The 17169-nt window shown below is 42.0% G+C and overlaps 3 protein-coding genes across 3 annotated transcripts; all 3 read right to left on the bottom strand.

Annotated features, from left to right (window-relative positions):
* Positions 1 to 1123: 1123 nt before the first annotated feature.
* Positions 1124 to 2853, bottom strand: LOC115740084 (methyl jasmonate esterase 1-like). The gene is made up of 3 exons (XM_030673452.2): positions 2476 to 2853; positions 1763 to 1894; positions 1124 to 1592 (listed from the first exon to the last, which is right to left on the bottom strand). Exons 1-3 carry the CDS (start codon positions 2851 to 2853, stop codon positions 1305 to 1307), a joined length of 798 nt encoding a protein of 265 aa, XP_030529312.1. The 3' UTR covers positions 1124 to 1304.
* Positions 2854 to 3924: 1071 nt separating this feature from the next.
* On the bottom strand, positions 3925 to 9026 carry LOC115740206 (nuclear pore complex protein NUP58). Its single transcript, XM_030673663.2, has 6 exons — positions 8576 to 9026; positions 7709 to 7823; positions 6634 to 7107; positions 5793 to 6324; positions 4488 to 4528; positions 3925 to 4310 (listed from the first exon to the last, which is right to left on the bottom strand). The coding sequence occupies exons 1-6, from the start codon at positions 8827 to 8829 to the stop codon at positions 4272 to 4274; spliced, it is 1455 nt and encodes a 484-aa protein (XP_030529523.1). The 5' UTR covers positions 8830 to 9026; the 3' UTR covers positions 3925 to 4271.
* A 3021-nt stretch (positions 9027 to 12047) lies between these two features.
* Positions 12048 to 13037, bottom strand: LOC115740266 (dof zinc finger protein DOF3.4-like). Its single transcript, XM_030673749.2, has 2 exons — positions 12275 to 13037; positions 12048 to 12244 (listed from the first exon to the last, which is right to left on the bottom strand). Exon 1 carries the CDS (start codon positions 13028 to 13030, stop codon positions 12287 to 12289), a length of 744 nt encoding a protein of 247 aa, XP_030529609.2. The 5' UTR covers positions 13031 to 13037; the 3' UTR covers positions 12048 to 12244; positions 12275 to 12286.
* Positions 13038 to 17169: the final 4132 nt, after the last annotated feature.

The following is a 17169-nucleotide window of genomic DNA, read 5'->3' as shown; positions in this document are numbered from 1 at the left end:
ACCGCTGGGCGCCGACCACAGCATCCGCCGAACGCCGCCTCCGGCCTCCGCCGACCGCCACCAACCCCCACCAGCCGCCGCCAACCACCGCCACCATCGACCATCGCCGCCGAAAATGTTGTTAATAATATTTCAAAAGTAGAAATTTTCAACTGTTATCAAACGAATTTTTCCGATCAGAAGTCAATCCGGAGCAGGAGTAAAAAAATCAACTTCTACTTTTGAGGAGAAATAGAGAAATTAACTTCTGATCAGAAGTTGATTTCTCATGGAGAAGTGTTACCATGCGCAGCCTTAATGATCTCTCAGATGAAGATATGACATTTCTGCACGTCCCACCAATTTAAATTGATACAGCAAAGTAGTCACATCTCGAGTTTTGGAAAGTCATGATGCTCTTCAACCTAATTTCATCCACGGGGCTGGGGCCGGGCCCGGGGAGGGGCGATAAAGACAAAGTTTCCATACCTCTACTGTAATCTTCCATCCCTTTCTGGGACAGGTGCCATGTAAGACGGACCGATCCGGTCCAATCTACTCACCCGACTCCTAAAATGTTTCACCAATGGTATAATTGCTCAACAGCATGAAGGCAGCTTCAATTGAAAATATTGCTTAGGGCTCAGACTTGGGCTCTCCTAATGATCTCTCAGATCAAGGTATGGTTTGTGCACGTCCCACCAATTTAAATTGATACGGCAAAGTAGTCACATCTCGAGTTCGGCTTTTCATGATGTTCTTCAACCTAATTTCATCCACCGCGGGGCCGGGGAGGGGCGATAAAGACAATGTTTCCATACCTCCACTGTAATCTTTCATCCCTTTCTGGGCCGGGTGAGAGTAAAGGCGATTAAATGGCAACCAAAGAGGGTTGCAACGGCCGCTTGTCGTGACAAGGGTGAGTCTGCGTCTCATGGAGCCATACGTAAATTGAGGGTCCGCCATGGATATGGATCTTTAAGAGGTTGTGGCTTACGTTTTCGTATTGCAACTTGAAGAGGAGACAGTGGGGACGGATGATCTTCTGTCACGAGACTCGTTCTTGGATCTATCTCATGTCGACAGAGACCCCCAACACGTACGATTTGTTGGTGTTCACTGGGAAATCAAGAACATGCTTTTCAACCTGCTGATAGAAGACAGAATGCAACGTCGATTCCATCGATTAAGCGAAGATTACATTGTCTTTCTAAAGTGAATACTAATCTTTTGACATTAACATGTCGAAATGGCTTAGACATCCATAGAAGCACATGCCTCTAACTGAGTTATAGTCCTTTTGGCAGAAAATACACTTGCAATCCTCAGGAATAATTTTCTGCAATCCGTTTCAGGGTAGAGCAAAACTCCAGCGGCTTAGAGAACATGACCATGTGATCTGAGTTAGAGATCATGCACACTTCGTCCATCGGGTTGCGCTCGATCATCCATCTCTGCAGGTCTTCTTTGATCACGAGGTCCTCATCGCACACGATGTAAACTCGACGAACTGAACAGTACTTTGCCGTCATGACCATTTCGTCCGCCTTCAATCTGGGTTCGTCCAGAAACATACGGATAGGTCTCGCCAAGTAGGAGGCTAATGTCAAATCCTACATGAAAATGAAGTTGAATAAACGCATCTTGACTTGGCCAGATTGAACTGATTCTGCTGATAAAAGAACTTGATTCTGAGCTCGTTAATCAATTGGGGAGTTTCGTTCGATGTCGGACAGACGAGATTGCAGGAATCTTCATCGATAAAATCGTGGAATGCATTTACCTCGGGTGGAGAGAGTTGATACAGCTTAGAGGCCATGAAATTGTATCCAAACAGCAAAGTGGTTGGAGGCTTTTCAGGGCCATCATCATAAGCATACTCTGAGTCCATGTACGAATCCAACCTGCGAGCATACTGAGAATTCGCAAGCAGTATACAGATCACTGCAATGAGCTGCTGAATTATCTTATACCAACAACAAAAAAATTGATCTTCTTCTTCTTCTTGAAGATCATGGAAAACATTAATTGCTGCTTATGATCGAAACAGGGGTTGCTCTATTGATGATGGATTTGCAATGGATTTTCTCGTATGTTTGGAAAAGAGAACCTTTCGGGAATCGGGACTACTCTGCTTTTCCTCTCCATGACAGATTTTGTTTCCGAAACCGATCACAGGCTCTTAATTGGAAAATCTGGACCATGTATGTCGACTGATATTCCAAACTCATTCTGTCTCGCACGGAATTTAAACCGATATGGTCGACAGAGCGATTAACAGAGGCTAAATGGGAAGTCTACTTGTCAATTTCCAGGAGTCCTTCGGGATCAGAACTGAAACTACGATCGAAACATGTTTTTTTTTTTCTTTTCCCAGTCTACTTGTCAATTTCCAGGAGTCCTTCGGGATCAGAACTGAAACTACGATCGAAACACGTTTTTTTTTTTTTTCTTTTCCCTTAATTTACTCGTCAAGAGTTAGAAAGAAGTACCTACCTCCTCAAGAGCAGAGGCAAAGCTCAGCTCAGGACCATACATGATTGCAGCTATAAACACAGCAACTGCAATTTTCTCAGGAAACCTCTCCATGGCCATTGAGATCACAATCCCACCCATGCTGTGCCCCACCAGGATCACCTTCTCTCCTCGCGGAAGACCCTCGAAGAATTCGAACAGCGGCTCAGCATATTCCACGAACGAGTTCAGCTCTCGAGCCTGCTTTGGATGGACCCCTGAAGCGGCCATGTCCAAGGCAGTGACCTTGTGGCCTGAGGACTTGAGGAGGGCGGACGCTCTGTACCAGCACCAAGCTCCATGGCAAGCCCCGTGGACCAGCACAAAGTGCTTCTCTCCCTCGGTTTCTTTGCCCGCCATATCAGGTTTTTGTCAGCCTCCCTCCGGTTGCTTCAGGATTTGTGTTTTGCTAAGGTTGGAGTTTCAATAGTAATGGCTGTCGCCTTGTGGGCCCCGCATTCAAATTGGACTCTTTTCAGTGTCATTTTCTTTTCCTCGCAGAAGAGTCAATAAGATTGCTCCTTCGCCAATCCATCCGAAGTCGACAAAATTACGTAGGAACTCATTGTGCTAATGCTGTCATTGACTAAAGCCGGAAAATTCCGCGGGATATCTTCTCAAATTGTGATCAAAATTCAGTGAAATCGTGACCAACCTCTTGCGACGGCATAAGTCCTAATCGGATACTTTAACTTATTTGGGTTTCAACTAGTAGTCGAGTCTATCAAACAAAACTGTGGGCATGACAAGGTTTTCATAACCCGCGGAGTGGCGTGCGAAGCAGATGTGACAACCTTATCCCTCCTGTTTTCTGGTGGTTTCCTGCTCTTTACGAACTAGAGCAACTTTGAGAATAGAAGCCTCCGAACTTCTTGAAAGTTGATGTAAGGTCCCTCACGTAGACTAAAGCACAAGCCATTCGAGAGCAATGTAGAGAACAAGTTCAGATGTTTAAAGATTGTACTGGTTTTTTTTTACTGAAAGATCATTTATATGTTATGCAAGACAGGTGAAGTTTGATGCCAAACTAATCCATGGAGAAGCAACTCACCGGTACATGAAGATGCGTGGACATTACTACATTTCACCATCAACCTAATCATCAGACTTACCTCATCATTTTAGATGGGAAAAGTATAACCATCGATAAGTATAACCGTCGAAAAAGTTTATCGAATACCGATGGAAATAAGTTTCAACATCGGGGGAAAGCAAAAACGGATATCTTCTTAACACCATTCCGCCTCCTTGAGTTGCCTATTCAGAAACAACAAATTCACCCCACAAGAAGAACCAACTTATCGCACGACACCACGAAAAATGCAGTTTCGGCTTTGAAGGTGACCAAGCAAGTCTATCCAGGGCACAAGCAAAGAGAAAGGAAGAAGACGATTTAAGCAAAAGGAGATCAATGCAGCGTGAACTCCAAACTTCTTCAAGGAAATTCAGTTGCAAAGGCCATCCTACAAGATATACATACAATGTTACTGGAAGTGTATTCGGACACTAAACCTAAATGTGAATTTCAAAGCTACAAAAGAGATCCGCTATATCCCTCACAATTTTTGTAACATGTTCTTGACTTCGACCTCCCAGAAGAAGAGAGGTGAGCTCCAGTACCTCCCACAGAAGAAAGACAAAAAAGGAATCAGATCGCAACTCTTTGAAGCACATTCAGCAACCTCTCCGAGCTTTTTGCTTTTCTATGCTCAAGGCGGCCGGGAAACAATTAGGAGGTGTCAGATAGAAACCAGAGTTAGTCATGTGAATCCCACTCACTAACGACGAGCTGTCCGAGCCTTTGGCCTAGCTGATTTCTGCAGGCACAAATGAAATTTAAGAGGAACTACTTTACACTCTGTCATTTGTTCTAGAAATGAGGCTGTTCTACATAGATTGCCATTTAGAAAATTGTTGAGCTATTTGAGTTGGCATGGGAGAAATTTAACTCATTTCGAGGCAACAATTAAAAAGATGGGATAACTGATACTCACAGGTAAATTGCCAAAGCTTGCCCCAGATCCAGTTGCAGCACCTGACAGGAAAAGAATCCATTATTAGCACAACAGTAACATGAATTCAAGAAAGCATTTCTAATGTACGTTATAGAATAATATAAATGCAAGTAGCAGTCATCAATCAAGACGTAACCCCTTCAATCAACCGCCCCCCCACAAAAAAACCAAAAAAAAATTTGCCATTGAGACAAGACCAATCTAGCAACTGCCTCCTACATGCTCAAAATATACGTGGAGGGGCATTAGGTCCTATTATAAGCAGTCAGAACCCATAAAATATGAAACAAAACCATAAAAGATCCACTCAGTGTGTAGAAGAAATAATGTCTTTCTACACCAAAATTGGTAAAAATCACAGGGACCCATCAAAAAATGGTTATCATGTCGCAATCATGCATAACTCAAAGGTTCATACTAATCATACTAAAACAAAAAAGATATGGGAAAGAACATCAGCAACAAGATTCAATTGCCTGAGACTGACGAAGCGAAGAAACTTATAAGCTCAAATAAAGCTAGACAAAACGGGTCAGTAATCTACTTGACAGGAACAAGAGAAAACAACTTTAGTCGTTCTAATGTTTCAGAAGCATCTGTAGGTAATCTATCTACGACCTGAAATATTGACGGACACAATACAGTCTCTTGTTTATAATAAGACTACACCACTATGACTATAAAACATTTGGACAAAATATCTGCTTCTTGTAGCTTTTTGGATGTTCAATGCCTGTAAAAATTCATGTACACGTTCACCATTAGATGGTTGACATATGAAAGAATTCGGTTCAAAATTAACTCCAACCACAAATGTCACTTATCCAATGTGAATGTATAAAGGTATTTTTACACTGGTGGTGGACTTAGCGACAAGAACAAGTAAATATAAACCTATATCAAAGAGACAGACATCACTTTTTCTCAAGTTATCAAACTCAAGACAAAATGACTAAATTGTTACGTGCAAATAAATATCCAACTGTGTATTATTTATAGACAATGACAACATAATCACAGCACTAGAGGAAAAAAAAAAGTCATTAATTATCCATCATTGGCTTAAACATACCCAGAATTCCAAAAGTTCAGTTTTAACATCACCCCAATGAGAAAAAATTCCATGTAAATCAAGAAGGTGTATAATCTTGCATCCTTATTCCCTCTGTTCTGAGTTAGTATTACCAGGAGCAAACATTTCAAAATACAAAACGAAATTTCTAGCACAAAGCATTTTCTTCACTGACCACCAACCATGGCCCAATAGAAGGTCTGAAAAGCTACCTGATGCGAATGGTGTAGAGAAAAGTGCACCACCAACAGGGGCAGAACCCAAAGATGGAGCACTACTTCCGAAAAAAGAGGGAGTGGACGCAGACCCAAATAAAGAAGCTGATGAAGAACCAAAGTGTGGTGTCTGAGGAGAAGCGCCGGCAGTTCCAAAAAGAGAAGAAACTGGAGCTGACGTGCTAGGCGTTGCAAATAAAGAAGATGATGACATAGAAGGAGCAGAAGACGGTGTACTAAAAAGGGATAAACCACTTCCAGATGGTGCAGATACAATTGCCCCAGACGTCTGGGGAGCAGTCGACACCCCTGGAGTTGCAGAGCTGGCAAAAAGACCAGCAACTTGTGTTGAAGGTTGAGAAACTGGAGGCAAATGCAAGGTTGGATGTACCCTCTTGGCAGCAGCTTCTTGTCTGGCAGTCTGGCGTCTGTCCGCCTCAAGAAATGGATCATTCCCATCACCTCGACGGCGTTGGTCGGCAAGATATGCAGTTTTCATTGATCCAATGTATTGATGAATGCTCTCCACCTTACAAAGAAATGGGAAGCACATCTAGATAAATGCATTGAAGAGAGAAAAAGTAAGAACTGCTATTACTTAAACTGTCCCTTGAGCATAGTCTTCGAGATAGCATGAGGTAAACTACAATCTTGTTAAAGAAACGTCCTCAGAGTTTCAAAAAAAAATCAAAGAGCATGAAGCAAAATACAAAAAGAATTCATTGCAATTGAGTGCAAACACTATTACTCTCAAAATTTCCTTTTCTGACCAAACATGCTCAAAAATTAAAACAATGTGAAGACTCAAGCAAAGATCAGTAAAAATGACGCCATTTACCTTGGCTGCAACATGAACAAAAAAATCGTGCACATTTGATATGACTTTGGGAAGAGATTCCACCAATGAGGAACTAAGACTGGTACCATTCCTGTCCGAACCCAAAAGCAGGAGCTGCTCCAACTCTTCGACCCACTGGCGGCATGCACCAAGATACTTCTCAAATCTGGCCACTGTTTGCTGTAAAAAGGCAGATGGTTTCTTCGGAAGTCCACTATAAAAATCATACACGGGAACTGCAGAGGTTGATGCTGGTTGACCGCTTGAACTCGGAGTAACCGTTGCTCCCGGAGTTTGGGATTGTGGTGTGGCATTTGTACTGCTTCCAACATTTGAATGAATGAACCTTGGTCGCATCATCATGAAAGAACGAACCGCTACCTCGGTGTTGCGTAGCATGTCTTTGACGGCAGCCATCAACTCCTGCAGCAAAGCTTTTTGACGTTCCATAGAGGTGTTGATTCCACCAAGCTCCTAGATACACGCAGTTGAAAGATCTTTTAATGTTATCATGTTTTCAGGAAAACAAAGTAGATATTATGTCATGGATATCGATAGGTTAAATGCAGCATCAGTAAACTAAACCATGGTGCGTTAGTAAAAACTAAGGTACTAAAGCAAAAACATCATGAGAGTATTTCCTTGTTTCTTATTTCTTAAGTGGGAAGAACAATTTTCTTTCCATTTAAATTCCACTTTGTTTCCCCATCAACTTAGCAAACAGGAAGTCAACATGGATTTTTTGACCGTATACCTAACTGATCGTTTTCCCCTCAACAGTTCAGCAATAAGCAACTGAGAGGATGAGTCGACCAAATAATGGTAACAAAACACCACTTTAACCATGAATATCTAACGCTTCATCCCATTCTATTGAAAGTAAAACTTGAAGACTTCTCTCAACATATTCAAAAGAACAGTAGCCTTCCAGGCTCCTCGATGAAGAGCCTGAAGTTCAAAACCATAATTCCTGTGCATTCTAAGCCCTATATATTCCATAATCTAAAGATGATGCAAATTAGTAGTAGAAGCGAAGCAGATTAAACAAGGATTGAAAAGCTATTAAAGGAACAACCTGTACAATATGACTCGCATCATGCTCGAAACCATCACTGGAAACAGAAGAATCATAAAGGCGGCTACATTGATCGAGCTTCTGGCTCTCAACCCTGTATTCTAGAATCTTCTCCCTGCACACAAAACAAGGATAAGGCAACTCACAAGAACTATTAGCAACCACATGCAACATCCCCACCCCCTGAAAGAAAGCTACACTAAGGTAATCGATGCCGAAACTCGGTGCTCCGTGCTGAAACTACTTTAAATTCTCAATCCAGTACTGAACTGCGAATTAATTGCCAGAAAGAAAGCTACACTAAGGTAATCGATACCGAAACAAAAAAAGGACAAGGCAACTCACAAGAACTACTAGCGACCACATAATACAACATCCCCACCCCCTGAAAGAAAGCTACACTACAGTAACCGATACTGAAACTCAATTCTGTGTGCTGAAACTACTTTAAATTCTCAATCCAGTACTGAGCTGCGAATGAATTGCCAGAGACAAAAGAGACACAAATTTCCAAACAATTTGTATACTGCTCCTCCGGAGCCACCTGTTACCTTCCACAGAAAAACCAGGACAAGACAGGACTTCCCATTTTATGAAATCAGCTTACATTCGATCAAGAGCCAAGAATACTTAAAGAGAAAGAGGACCAAAAAAGCCTCTACTTGTCCACTCCAGCTATTCACTTACTTGTAAAGTCGTAAGAAAAACGAAAAAGAAAAGAAGGCTTCGGCAATCATCTTCAAGAACAGCCAAAAACCCTACGCTGATTCCTCCACTTATTTTTCCCACTAATTCGAGTATCAGCCTAACAATGAAAACAAGAGGAACCCAACATCATTCAACCAGAAAAAGGACCCAAGGACGTACTCAATCTGAAGCAGGATCTTCTGAGAATCCGGGTGGAGATCCGCCCATTTGGTGCCGTAACTCGCCGAGGTCTTATCGGTCGTGAAAAGATAAAGCTGCTGCTGCTGCTGCTGCTGCTGCTGAATCTGTTGCTGAGGCTGTTGCTGTTGTTGTTGCGACCAAATGGGGGTGCTCTGCAGCTGCTGCTGCTGGGGCTGAAACGGCGACAGAGATTGCTGTTGTGGCTGTGGAGTCGAAAAGAAAGAGAACGACATTCTATCACTCCTTCCGCCTCTTCAAGATTTCTCCGGTTCTCGACCTCAAGATTCCACACCGGAGCACATGTTCGACGGGCGGAGACGGAGGTTGGAACTGGGGATTGAACGGACGGGCTAACCCCCTCTCTCCCTAGGGTTTAGAGAGAGAGCGAGAGAGAGCGAGAGGGAAGATGGAACACGAATATGGAAAAGAATCACCCGCCTAGCTTTGTTCTCTTTCTCGTTTCGGCCCCTAACTTTCAGGTAATCTCAATTTTGACCACTCGTCTTCATAAATTATTCCACATGAGTGCTTTAGAAATTTGAACAAGGGCACAACTTTAATATAAATTAGGAAAAAAAAATTCCCAATTTTCATTGTTTATATCGCTTGGCAAAATCAATTAATAAAAAGTATTTCCATTATCAACAAGCATACTTAGGTCTAGGTTGTCGTTAGTAATAAAAAAAAAATTCAATAGTGATGTAAAATATCGATATCACAAAAGTATTTTTAATTATTGATCGATCGTGAAATAAGCACACCTTAAAAATAAAAATAAAATAAAATGGCAACAATGAGCCCGTCGACAAGGATTTAGAATTGGAAATCGGAAGGATGAGTGAAGATCATGAGAATCTATTTTAAGGGGAAGTTGTTCATTTTAAATGATACAAATTCACAAATGTTAGATGGTCATGAACCTTTTTGATTGTTTAGACTATGATTTTATGCATGGTGAACAAGATTTTTTAAGATGACGATCAATTTCATAACGGGTACTATTATCGGTCAATGGATGAAATTAAAACATCGAACACATATTGATAAAACTTAGGCGCATGTGCATCTTCATTTCAAGACACCGCATGTTGACTCTGAGAAAGCACTTGTTATATGTACTAAACGAATGCGATCTCATCTTGAAGAAAACACGGGGACTAGTAGAAATAATGAGCTTCCCACCGTTGGGCGGCTCGTTACTTCAATTCAATTGATATAATCAAAAATCATTTCGCCGTTTTAGGTGGAAGTTTAGGTGGTTTTCGAAAAAAGACAGCGTAAAGCTCCCTAGCCTGATGCGGTGCCGGTGATCTAAATTTTTTTGAAGGAGTAAGCTTAACTCCTGTTGTGGCAGCTGGGAACACAAGTTGGTCTGAACCCAAGTTGTGGCAAAGGATGGAGTATCGGCTAAGGCCAGGAGATCCGACTCCACAACTCCCCAGAATGACTTGTGCTTCGGAGCCTTGAAGAGACCCGAGAACGTCTGGGTTCGATCGAACCCACGGACTTTTTCTTTCTCGGTGTTTTCATTCGCGCTACAATTCACACGAGGAGAACTTTTGGATCCTCCGTAGTTGCAAGTTAACGATATCCCAAGACTCGTGATGATCATAAACATGTATGAATGGATCGGGGGTCCACCAGTCAATGTGTAATTACAATCGTTAATCCATGTGATACCCACGTGAGACTCACATGATCAATGGCTATGAGTGATCCGATCCATGTGAATTTGGATCCAGGCAAAGTCTCATCCCGATAGTTATTCGCCGACTTTCCTTTTGTCTGCAACACACTGCTTCTTGAGCTGGTAGGCAGAGGAACATGTAGAGGCGCCCCGTTTCTATTTTTAACGACATTCCCTAATAATAGATTCGGGCATCCTAACTGCAGAGATTAATTATCGCTGTAGATAGTGGTTCATTAGCTTACGTAGAACATAAAGTGCCGCTCTTTCCGAATTCCAAAATTATATTAAATTTTTTTTTTATTAAATCTCGACTCGTGAGGATGCCGATCCATAAAGAAAAACATTAGTATCGATCAAAGTCTTTTATTGGCCCCCATGATAATACATAGGGCGTCATAATTACAATGGAAATAAATGGAGGGATGTCTCAAGTAATTCGCGAGATTATTTACTCCATTTTGGAGAAGTATCACGCCAAACTTTAAAGGTGTTGTAACTTTTGAAACACGCATTATCAATTATCAAACATACGAGTCACAACACTTTCACGATCGAACTATATTAGGAACTCGGTCGGGCGACAGCGGGCCCCCTCTTTTAATGGATTGGGCCTCGGTGGGCTCTCCTAGCTGTCAGGCCCGTCTGGCAGTTGATCCTCTTTCTCAAGTATGGCAATCTACGAGGTGTGGAAAAAATTTTGGAACTGAGTGTCACTTTCTATTTTCAATCTCTAAAGTCGTACGTTCCATTTTTAGCAAAACACAAAGGATGTCCTCCAACATGTTCTTGTAATTTTATGCTTGAAGCTCACATCTCACTATACCCAAACAGAACATGAAAAGAATCCAATTCGACTGGTTAGCGCAACCTTATCCATGCGGATCCACCCTTATTCACTTAAAAAAACACCGGCTTTACTTCCTGTTTGGATTCTGGCCCCCAATTTCTTTTTTGTCTCATGGAAAAAAAAAAAAAAAACACCCACTTTACCTCAAGTGGCAATTATGTCTCAAAAAAACCCACCCACTTTCGGTGCGTATCTAAATCCAAAACCTAGCAAGTTTCTTGTCAATGACGCCGTGAAAGATGCAACGTGTCATTCCAAACATGTTCAGCGACTCACGACTATGTGTCAACGTGGAACGATCGCGCACAATCCGAGAGCTACTCGAGGTTTTGCTTTTCTCAATTTTCTAGACACGCTTGGATCTAGCGAATTGATCGTCCGTGCTTCGGTTGCCCATGATAAGTCATTTGCTCAGGCCATTTCCATTTTTGTCACCAAAATCCAATCTTCAATGCTCACGTTTCTCCCTCTTGCTTGGTTCAGATTCCGAAGGTGGTTTTGGCAACGACGACAGCTTGCAAGTCGTTAAGTAACGAGGCATCCTTAGATGAAAGAACTTGACGAGGTTCAGATTTGGATGCTGCCAGAAAATTGGAGTTGCCTTGTAAGACCAAAAGAATGTTTTGGTCGAAATTAGGACCCAAGTTTTTTTTTTTTTTTTATCGGAAATTGGGCCAAAAAGGACCTCACGCATTGCAATTTTTTTCTTTGTACAAATTGGAAAAACAGGATTAATAGTTGAATTTCGTGAAGGTTGTCGTTCTTTTCTCTGCACGACTTCTTTTTTATTGTCACGGTTTGGCCAAACTTACCAATGGAACTTCCAAACTTCCCGTAAGGATTTATACTTCATCTAGTAGAATTTGAGATAAGAAAAATGAAAGCTTGACTGAATTATGTAAGAGGGTAACGTTAAAGACCAAATCTTCCGCGCCATACAAGCATCAGACAAAACGGTACAGCATGCATGAACTCCTCAAATTACATGGAGGTGGACATATCCAAAAGCTCTTGCATTCTCTTCTTTTCACACCTACCAAACTAATTAAACCCTAAAAAAGCTCTGTTGTTCATAAGGGCAAAAGCAAAGACTATATGGAAGAGGAAGAGGAAGAGGAAGAGGAAAAGGAAGAGGTGGGAATGTAACAGATGCTCATTTGAGACCGCTCCAAGCGGTGGAGATGGCAAGGCCTGGCCAAGAGAAGCACGAATCGCCGCCTCCGCCTCCGCCACCGCCGGCGCTGCCCACGAGCCCCCCCTCCTCGCTGGTCTCGAACTGCCACGCGTTCCCGATCCCCGCCGCCCCGCCATTGCTCCCTACGCCAGCGCCGACACCGTCTCCCACCCCCTGAAAGGGCCAGACCCCTCTCCCGACCCCGAATGCCATGTCATCGAGCCCGCCCGGCCCGAGCCCGAGCCCGAACCCCCCCAGAGCCAGGAGCCCAGGAGGCCCGTGAGCGTTCAACAGAGAGGTGAAGCTCCCGCACACGTTCAAGCTCGACTTCCCGTCGCCATCGCCAGACCCGCCGTGGCCTGCGGCGAAAGGCAGGAGGAGGGAGGAGGCGGGGAAGTGGTGATCGGGAGGGGCGACGCCTGGGAGCACGACGGCGGCGGCGGGGGAAGAGGAGGCGGTGCGGGAGCGCTTGGCGTTCTTGCGGCTGCCGCCGCCGACGGGGATGTCCCTGAGGGTGCCGCCGTGGGTCCAGTAGCGGCGGCAGGACTTGCAGAAGTGGCGGGGCTGGGAGAAGTTGTAGTTGTTGTAGTAGCAGAACTTGGTGTTGGTGGAGTCGCAGCGCGGGCAGGGGAGGTGCTCCTGCTCCTGCGGGGGGAGAGCCCCGGCGGCGTGGTGGCTGTGGGCGGCCTTCGCAGGCTTGCGGTCGGCGCACTCCGACGGCATACCGGGAAGGCGTCTCTTGGTCTCTGGGGGGTTCTTGGAAAATGCCTGGTCAAGTTGGCGGGCGAGTTCTTGATATCTGGTGGTGGTGGTGGTGGTGGTGGGGGTGGTGGAGGGTGGTGGTGGAGGTGGGGGTTTTATGGTTGGCCGCCTAGAGAGAGAGAGAGAGAGAGAGATGATATGGTGCAGAGGGAGTGGACAGCTTTAGCACAGGCGTCTGTTATGCACGACATCATGTTGTTGGTTTCAGACGGCTCAAAGGATAGAAATTTATGTTTCTGTTTTTCCCTTTTTTAGTTTTTCTTTTCTTTTTTCAATTTCCTTTTAACTTTTGGGGGTGGGGGGAATAATTTTTGACTGAGTCGGCTGTTTCAGTAGGTGTTGCAGCGGATTGTGCGGCTGCATCTTCACATGAGACAAAATCACAACAAGCTACTCCCGGCCCCCCGCCCAAACCCCGCGGTTCGAAACCTTCGCTACCATCCGTAGGGATTTGGCCTCGCATTTATGATCACCCGCTGTCCAAAACGAACGTGCTCGCTCCGGCCAATTCCGATGAAAACGGTTCCCGTGCTTCTGGTTTTGCCCGTCCGTCAGTTTGCGGTTCCTAGGGCCTCGGCCCGCATCGCGTTCGCGACCGGGCGTCTCGGCCCAGTCCCCAGTCCAGAGGAAAACTACACGCCATGCGCGTGTCGTTTCGGCCAATGGAATGCTTACTCGATTGATTTTCAAAAAAAGACCAAATATTTTCTCGCTAAAAAGATATGAGTATGCTTGCGGAGGGAATATTGGCAGTCGGTGGTGGTTTTCAATTTTAAGTGTCTAATCATGGTAATAATTCATACGTTCATTTGAGAATAATTAATGTCATCATCGTAACTTGGGCTTGAAGCAGCCTATGCCGATAAAACCAATGCATGATACCTCCTTCGAGAAGTAGCATAAATGTTCCTTTCAAAGATAGACTTTGTGTCAAATGTATCGATTTTGGCATGCTTCCACGTACTGAAGTGTCAATTTTGCTCTGGCAAAAGTATCCAAAAAAGCCTCAAATTTATCACATCGCTATCAATTCAATCCCAAACTTTTTAATTTGACAAATTTAATCTTAAACATTGGTACCAATGCAAATGTTTTATGACTACATTGACACCAATCTAAAAAGTTTAGGAATGAATTGACACAAATGCAATAAATTTATTACTTTTTTGACACTTTTTCCCTTACGATAAAGCCTCGTAAATACAACCAAAACCCTCACTTGCATAAACCCTTTGGGAAGTAAAACCACTTATCCGGACTATTATCCTTTGAAAAGGTGTTAATGCCCTCGTGGAATGTGCAAAATCAAGCTTTTTCTCGTGCACATGAAGTGTACTAAAATGCCAAAAAAAACATGACTTGTTCCTTTAAAGGTGACCCACTAACCTACGTGAGCTTGCACTTAACCCCCCTAAAGAAGATAAAGAGTTAGTCATCCTGATAACAAAAAAGAAGAAAAAAAAAACAATAACAGAGTTGAATGGAAGCTTCTGGTGCAACTTCCATGTTTTTTTTAATGATGCCATAGTTGCTTCATTGCCAAGTTTGGTAACTTGTTTCAAATGCTACCAACCAACCAACCAAAGTAACACACTTCGAATCCGTTTATTTCGCAAAAAAATCTAATGATTTGAAAAAAAAAATTATTAAAAACGATCGTTTATATTCCTTAAAATAATTAGTCGACGATTCTTACAACAATAAATGAATAAACCATACTTTTATCATCCATAAAAAAAAATTACTTGGACATAAATTGTTATCCATAATGAAAAGATTTTCGTTGACTAACGATTTCAATAAACATAAGGGATTATTTTCAAAAAAATATATTTTTCAGGTCGTGCATTTTTCGCTGAACAAACGCGCCATAATTTGTTGGATGGACAAGCTTCCAAACCTTTATGAGCGTTGCAGCGGCCAGTTTTAAGGCATTTGATTAGTACTTCGGAATGATTAGAGGCACTATTTCGTTCTAGGGCATACTAATGTTGCGGATTGTTATATGTAAAAAAGCGTGACTAATTAATAAGTTCCAACTCATTTGGGATATTGTTAGTTATTGGTGGCTAATCTTTGTATGCTTAATTGGTCGTGCTACGTGCCCTTTCTTCGAGTTTTATTTTCGTATATGGATCACCCTTTCCTTAATTCAGAGGCTGAAGTGAAAATGTATGTTTTTTTTTTTAATGTCTTATTAGCGAGTACTAATTTTAATCCATATTGACTAGTGGTGGGTCATAATTGGGTCGCATTAAATTTTAAATATAAACTTAAGTGGATCATAAATGGGTTACATAGAAACTTAATGGGTCCTAAATGAATTTTAAATAAATCCTAAATGATGAGTCATAAACATTATAAAAAATTGAATGTTCGAATATTATATTATTTACATTTATTTTTTTCTTTCTTTTCTTCCTTTTTCTTTTTCATCCTACCTTCACCGCCATTGGTCGGCGCCGGCCATTGGTGAGCTCGAGCTTGCCGAGATTGGCCGCATCTATGGCTAGTTGCTGAGCTACCGTCCATCGCCAAGGCCCGACGACAAGTGGAGGAAGAAGGAAGAGAAAAAAAAATAAAATAAAAAGGAAAAAAATTTAAACCTCGATGAATCTAGGCACGGGCTTTGAGGACTCGGGTCTCAGCCTCGATATTACCGAGCATGGGCATTGGTGTCCCAGCCTCGGTATTACCATGAAGCCCTCGCCATTCTTAGAAGAAAAAAAGAAAAATAAAAATAAAAAAAATAAATTCAATTTTTTCTAAAAGATAAAATATTCCCACAATGTTTTAGGAATTTTTTTTTTCAAAAAAGTATAAGAAAAAAATTTACTAGATAGGATGAAATATGAAAGTGTTTTAATAATATAGGTCGGGTTGAGCATGGGTCAAGTCGTGTATAAATCGTTAGATTTGTATTGTATGAAAATGAGCCAAAACGGGCTACATAGGACACTCGTTAAACACAACTAACAAAGACAGATCTTTGCTTTCGATACAGATCGTGCAAAACCCGAAGAAAATGATGGTTTGAGAATGATAAAATTCCTTAATCTAAATAATGAACAAATACCTCGAGACACTTCGTAATAATTGCCTGAAGCTTCTACCTCTCGTGCGTTGTATATTGTTGTAGATTGATTGACGATTGCACAAATTGAGTGAAACAACTTATTGATTCTTGATTATCTACATCTAAATTTTCTATAGACCGATTGACAACTGCACAAATTGAATGAAATAACTGGTTGCGATTATAGTTATTGTATTACTTGAGAAGCTCGTAACATTGATCATATATAGTAATGGATTTACGTTCAAATTTGTCTTTCTTTCGAGGAACATTTACGCGATAGCAATTATGTTGGAACCGAAGGTCTCTCATGTAATTTTTCTTCATATTTAAAGCTCGTTCGATATGGTTGTGACTATATTGTAGTCGTGTTGTGGGCTAACCTCTAGCTGTAGTTGCGTTGTAAAATGTTGTAAATTATATGTTTGATCATATATGTTCTAAAGCTCTAAGACCTCAAAATTGGGCGAGACAACTTCTCGAAAGCTATCACTAGTTATTGTAACTTTGGGGTTGCTGCAGCAGTTGAGATATGTGGCAAACATCTTTAAAAGTTGTAACACCATCGTTCACAGCTGAAACTGCTGGAAAGAAGCTGAACAAGACTACCTAATAGACCACTATAACCAATAAATCATCTTCAACATATATACATCGTCTACAAACATATGATTTGTTGGTCGAGTCATTTATTTTACATTTAGTACACATGATTATACATTTTGTTTTGTTTAATCAAGTCCCAACTCCACCGTCTGAAATTCTTCCGGTCGAAAATCACAGTCAACTGGCCCTATAACCAAGGCATGTTGCCGTTTCGACAACAAAACTCGACCGTTGAACTTGAATGAGTGAAAATTGAAACTTTAATCGACCATAATAAGTAACTAAAAACTCAGTATATTGAAGAGAAAATCACAGTATAGATGCACATCCTAATCTAATCACGAGATTAATGCGAGACACACTTGAAGATCTGGCAAAGTGTCCATAGTTTCTATGGTAACATCGAAAGCAATATGGA

Source organism: Rhodamnia argentea, chromosome 1 (assembly GCF_020921035.1).
Source record: "Rhodamnia argentea isolate NSW1041297 chromosome 1, ASM2092103v1, whole genome shotgun sequence".
In the NCBI taxonomy this organism is placed as follows: domain Eukaryota; kingdom Viridiplantae; phylum Streptophyta; class Magnoliopsida; order Myrtales; family Myrtaceae; genus Rhodamnia; species Rhodamnia argentea.
The sequence above is the reverse complement of the archived record's forward strand: the minus strand, read 5'-3'. Positions and strand labels throughout refer to the sequence as shown.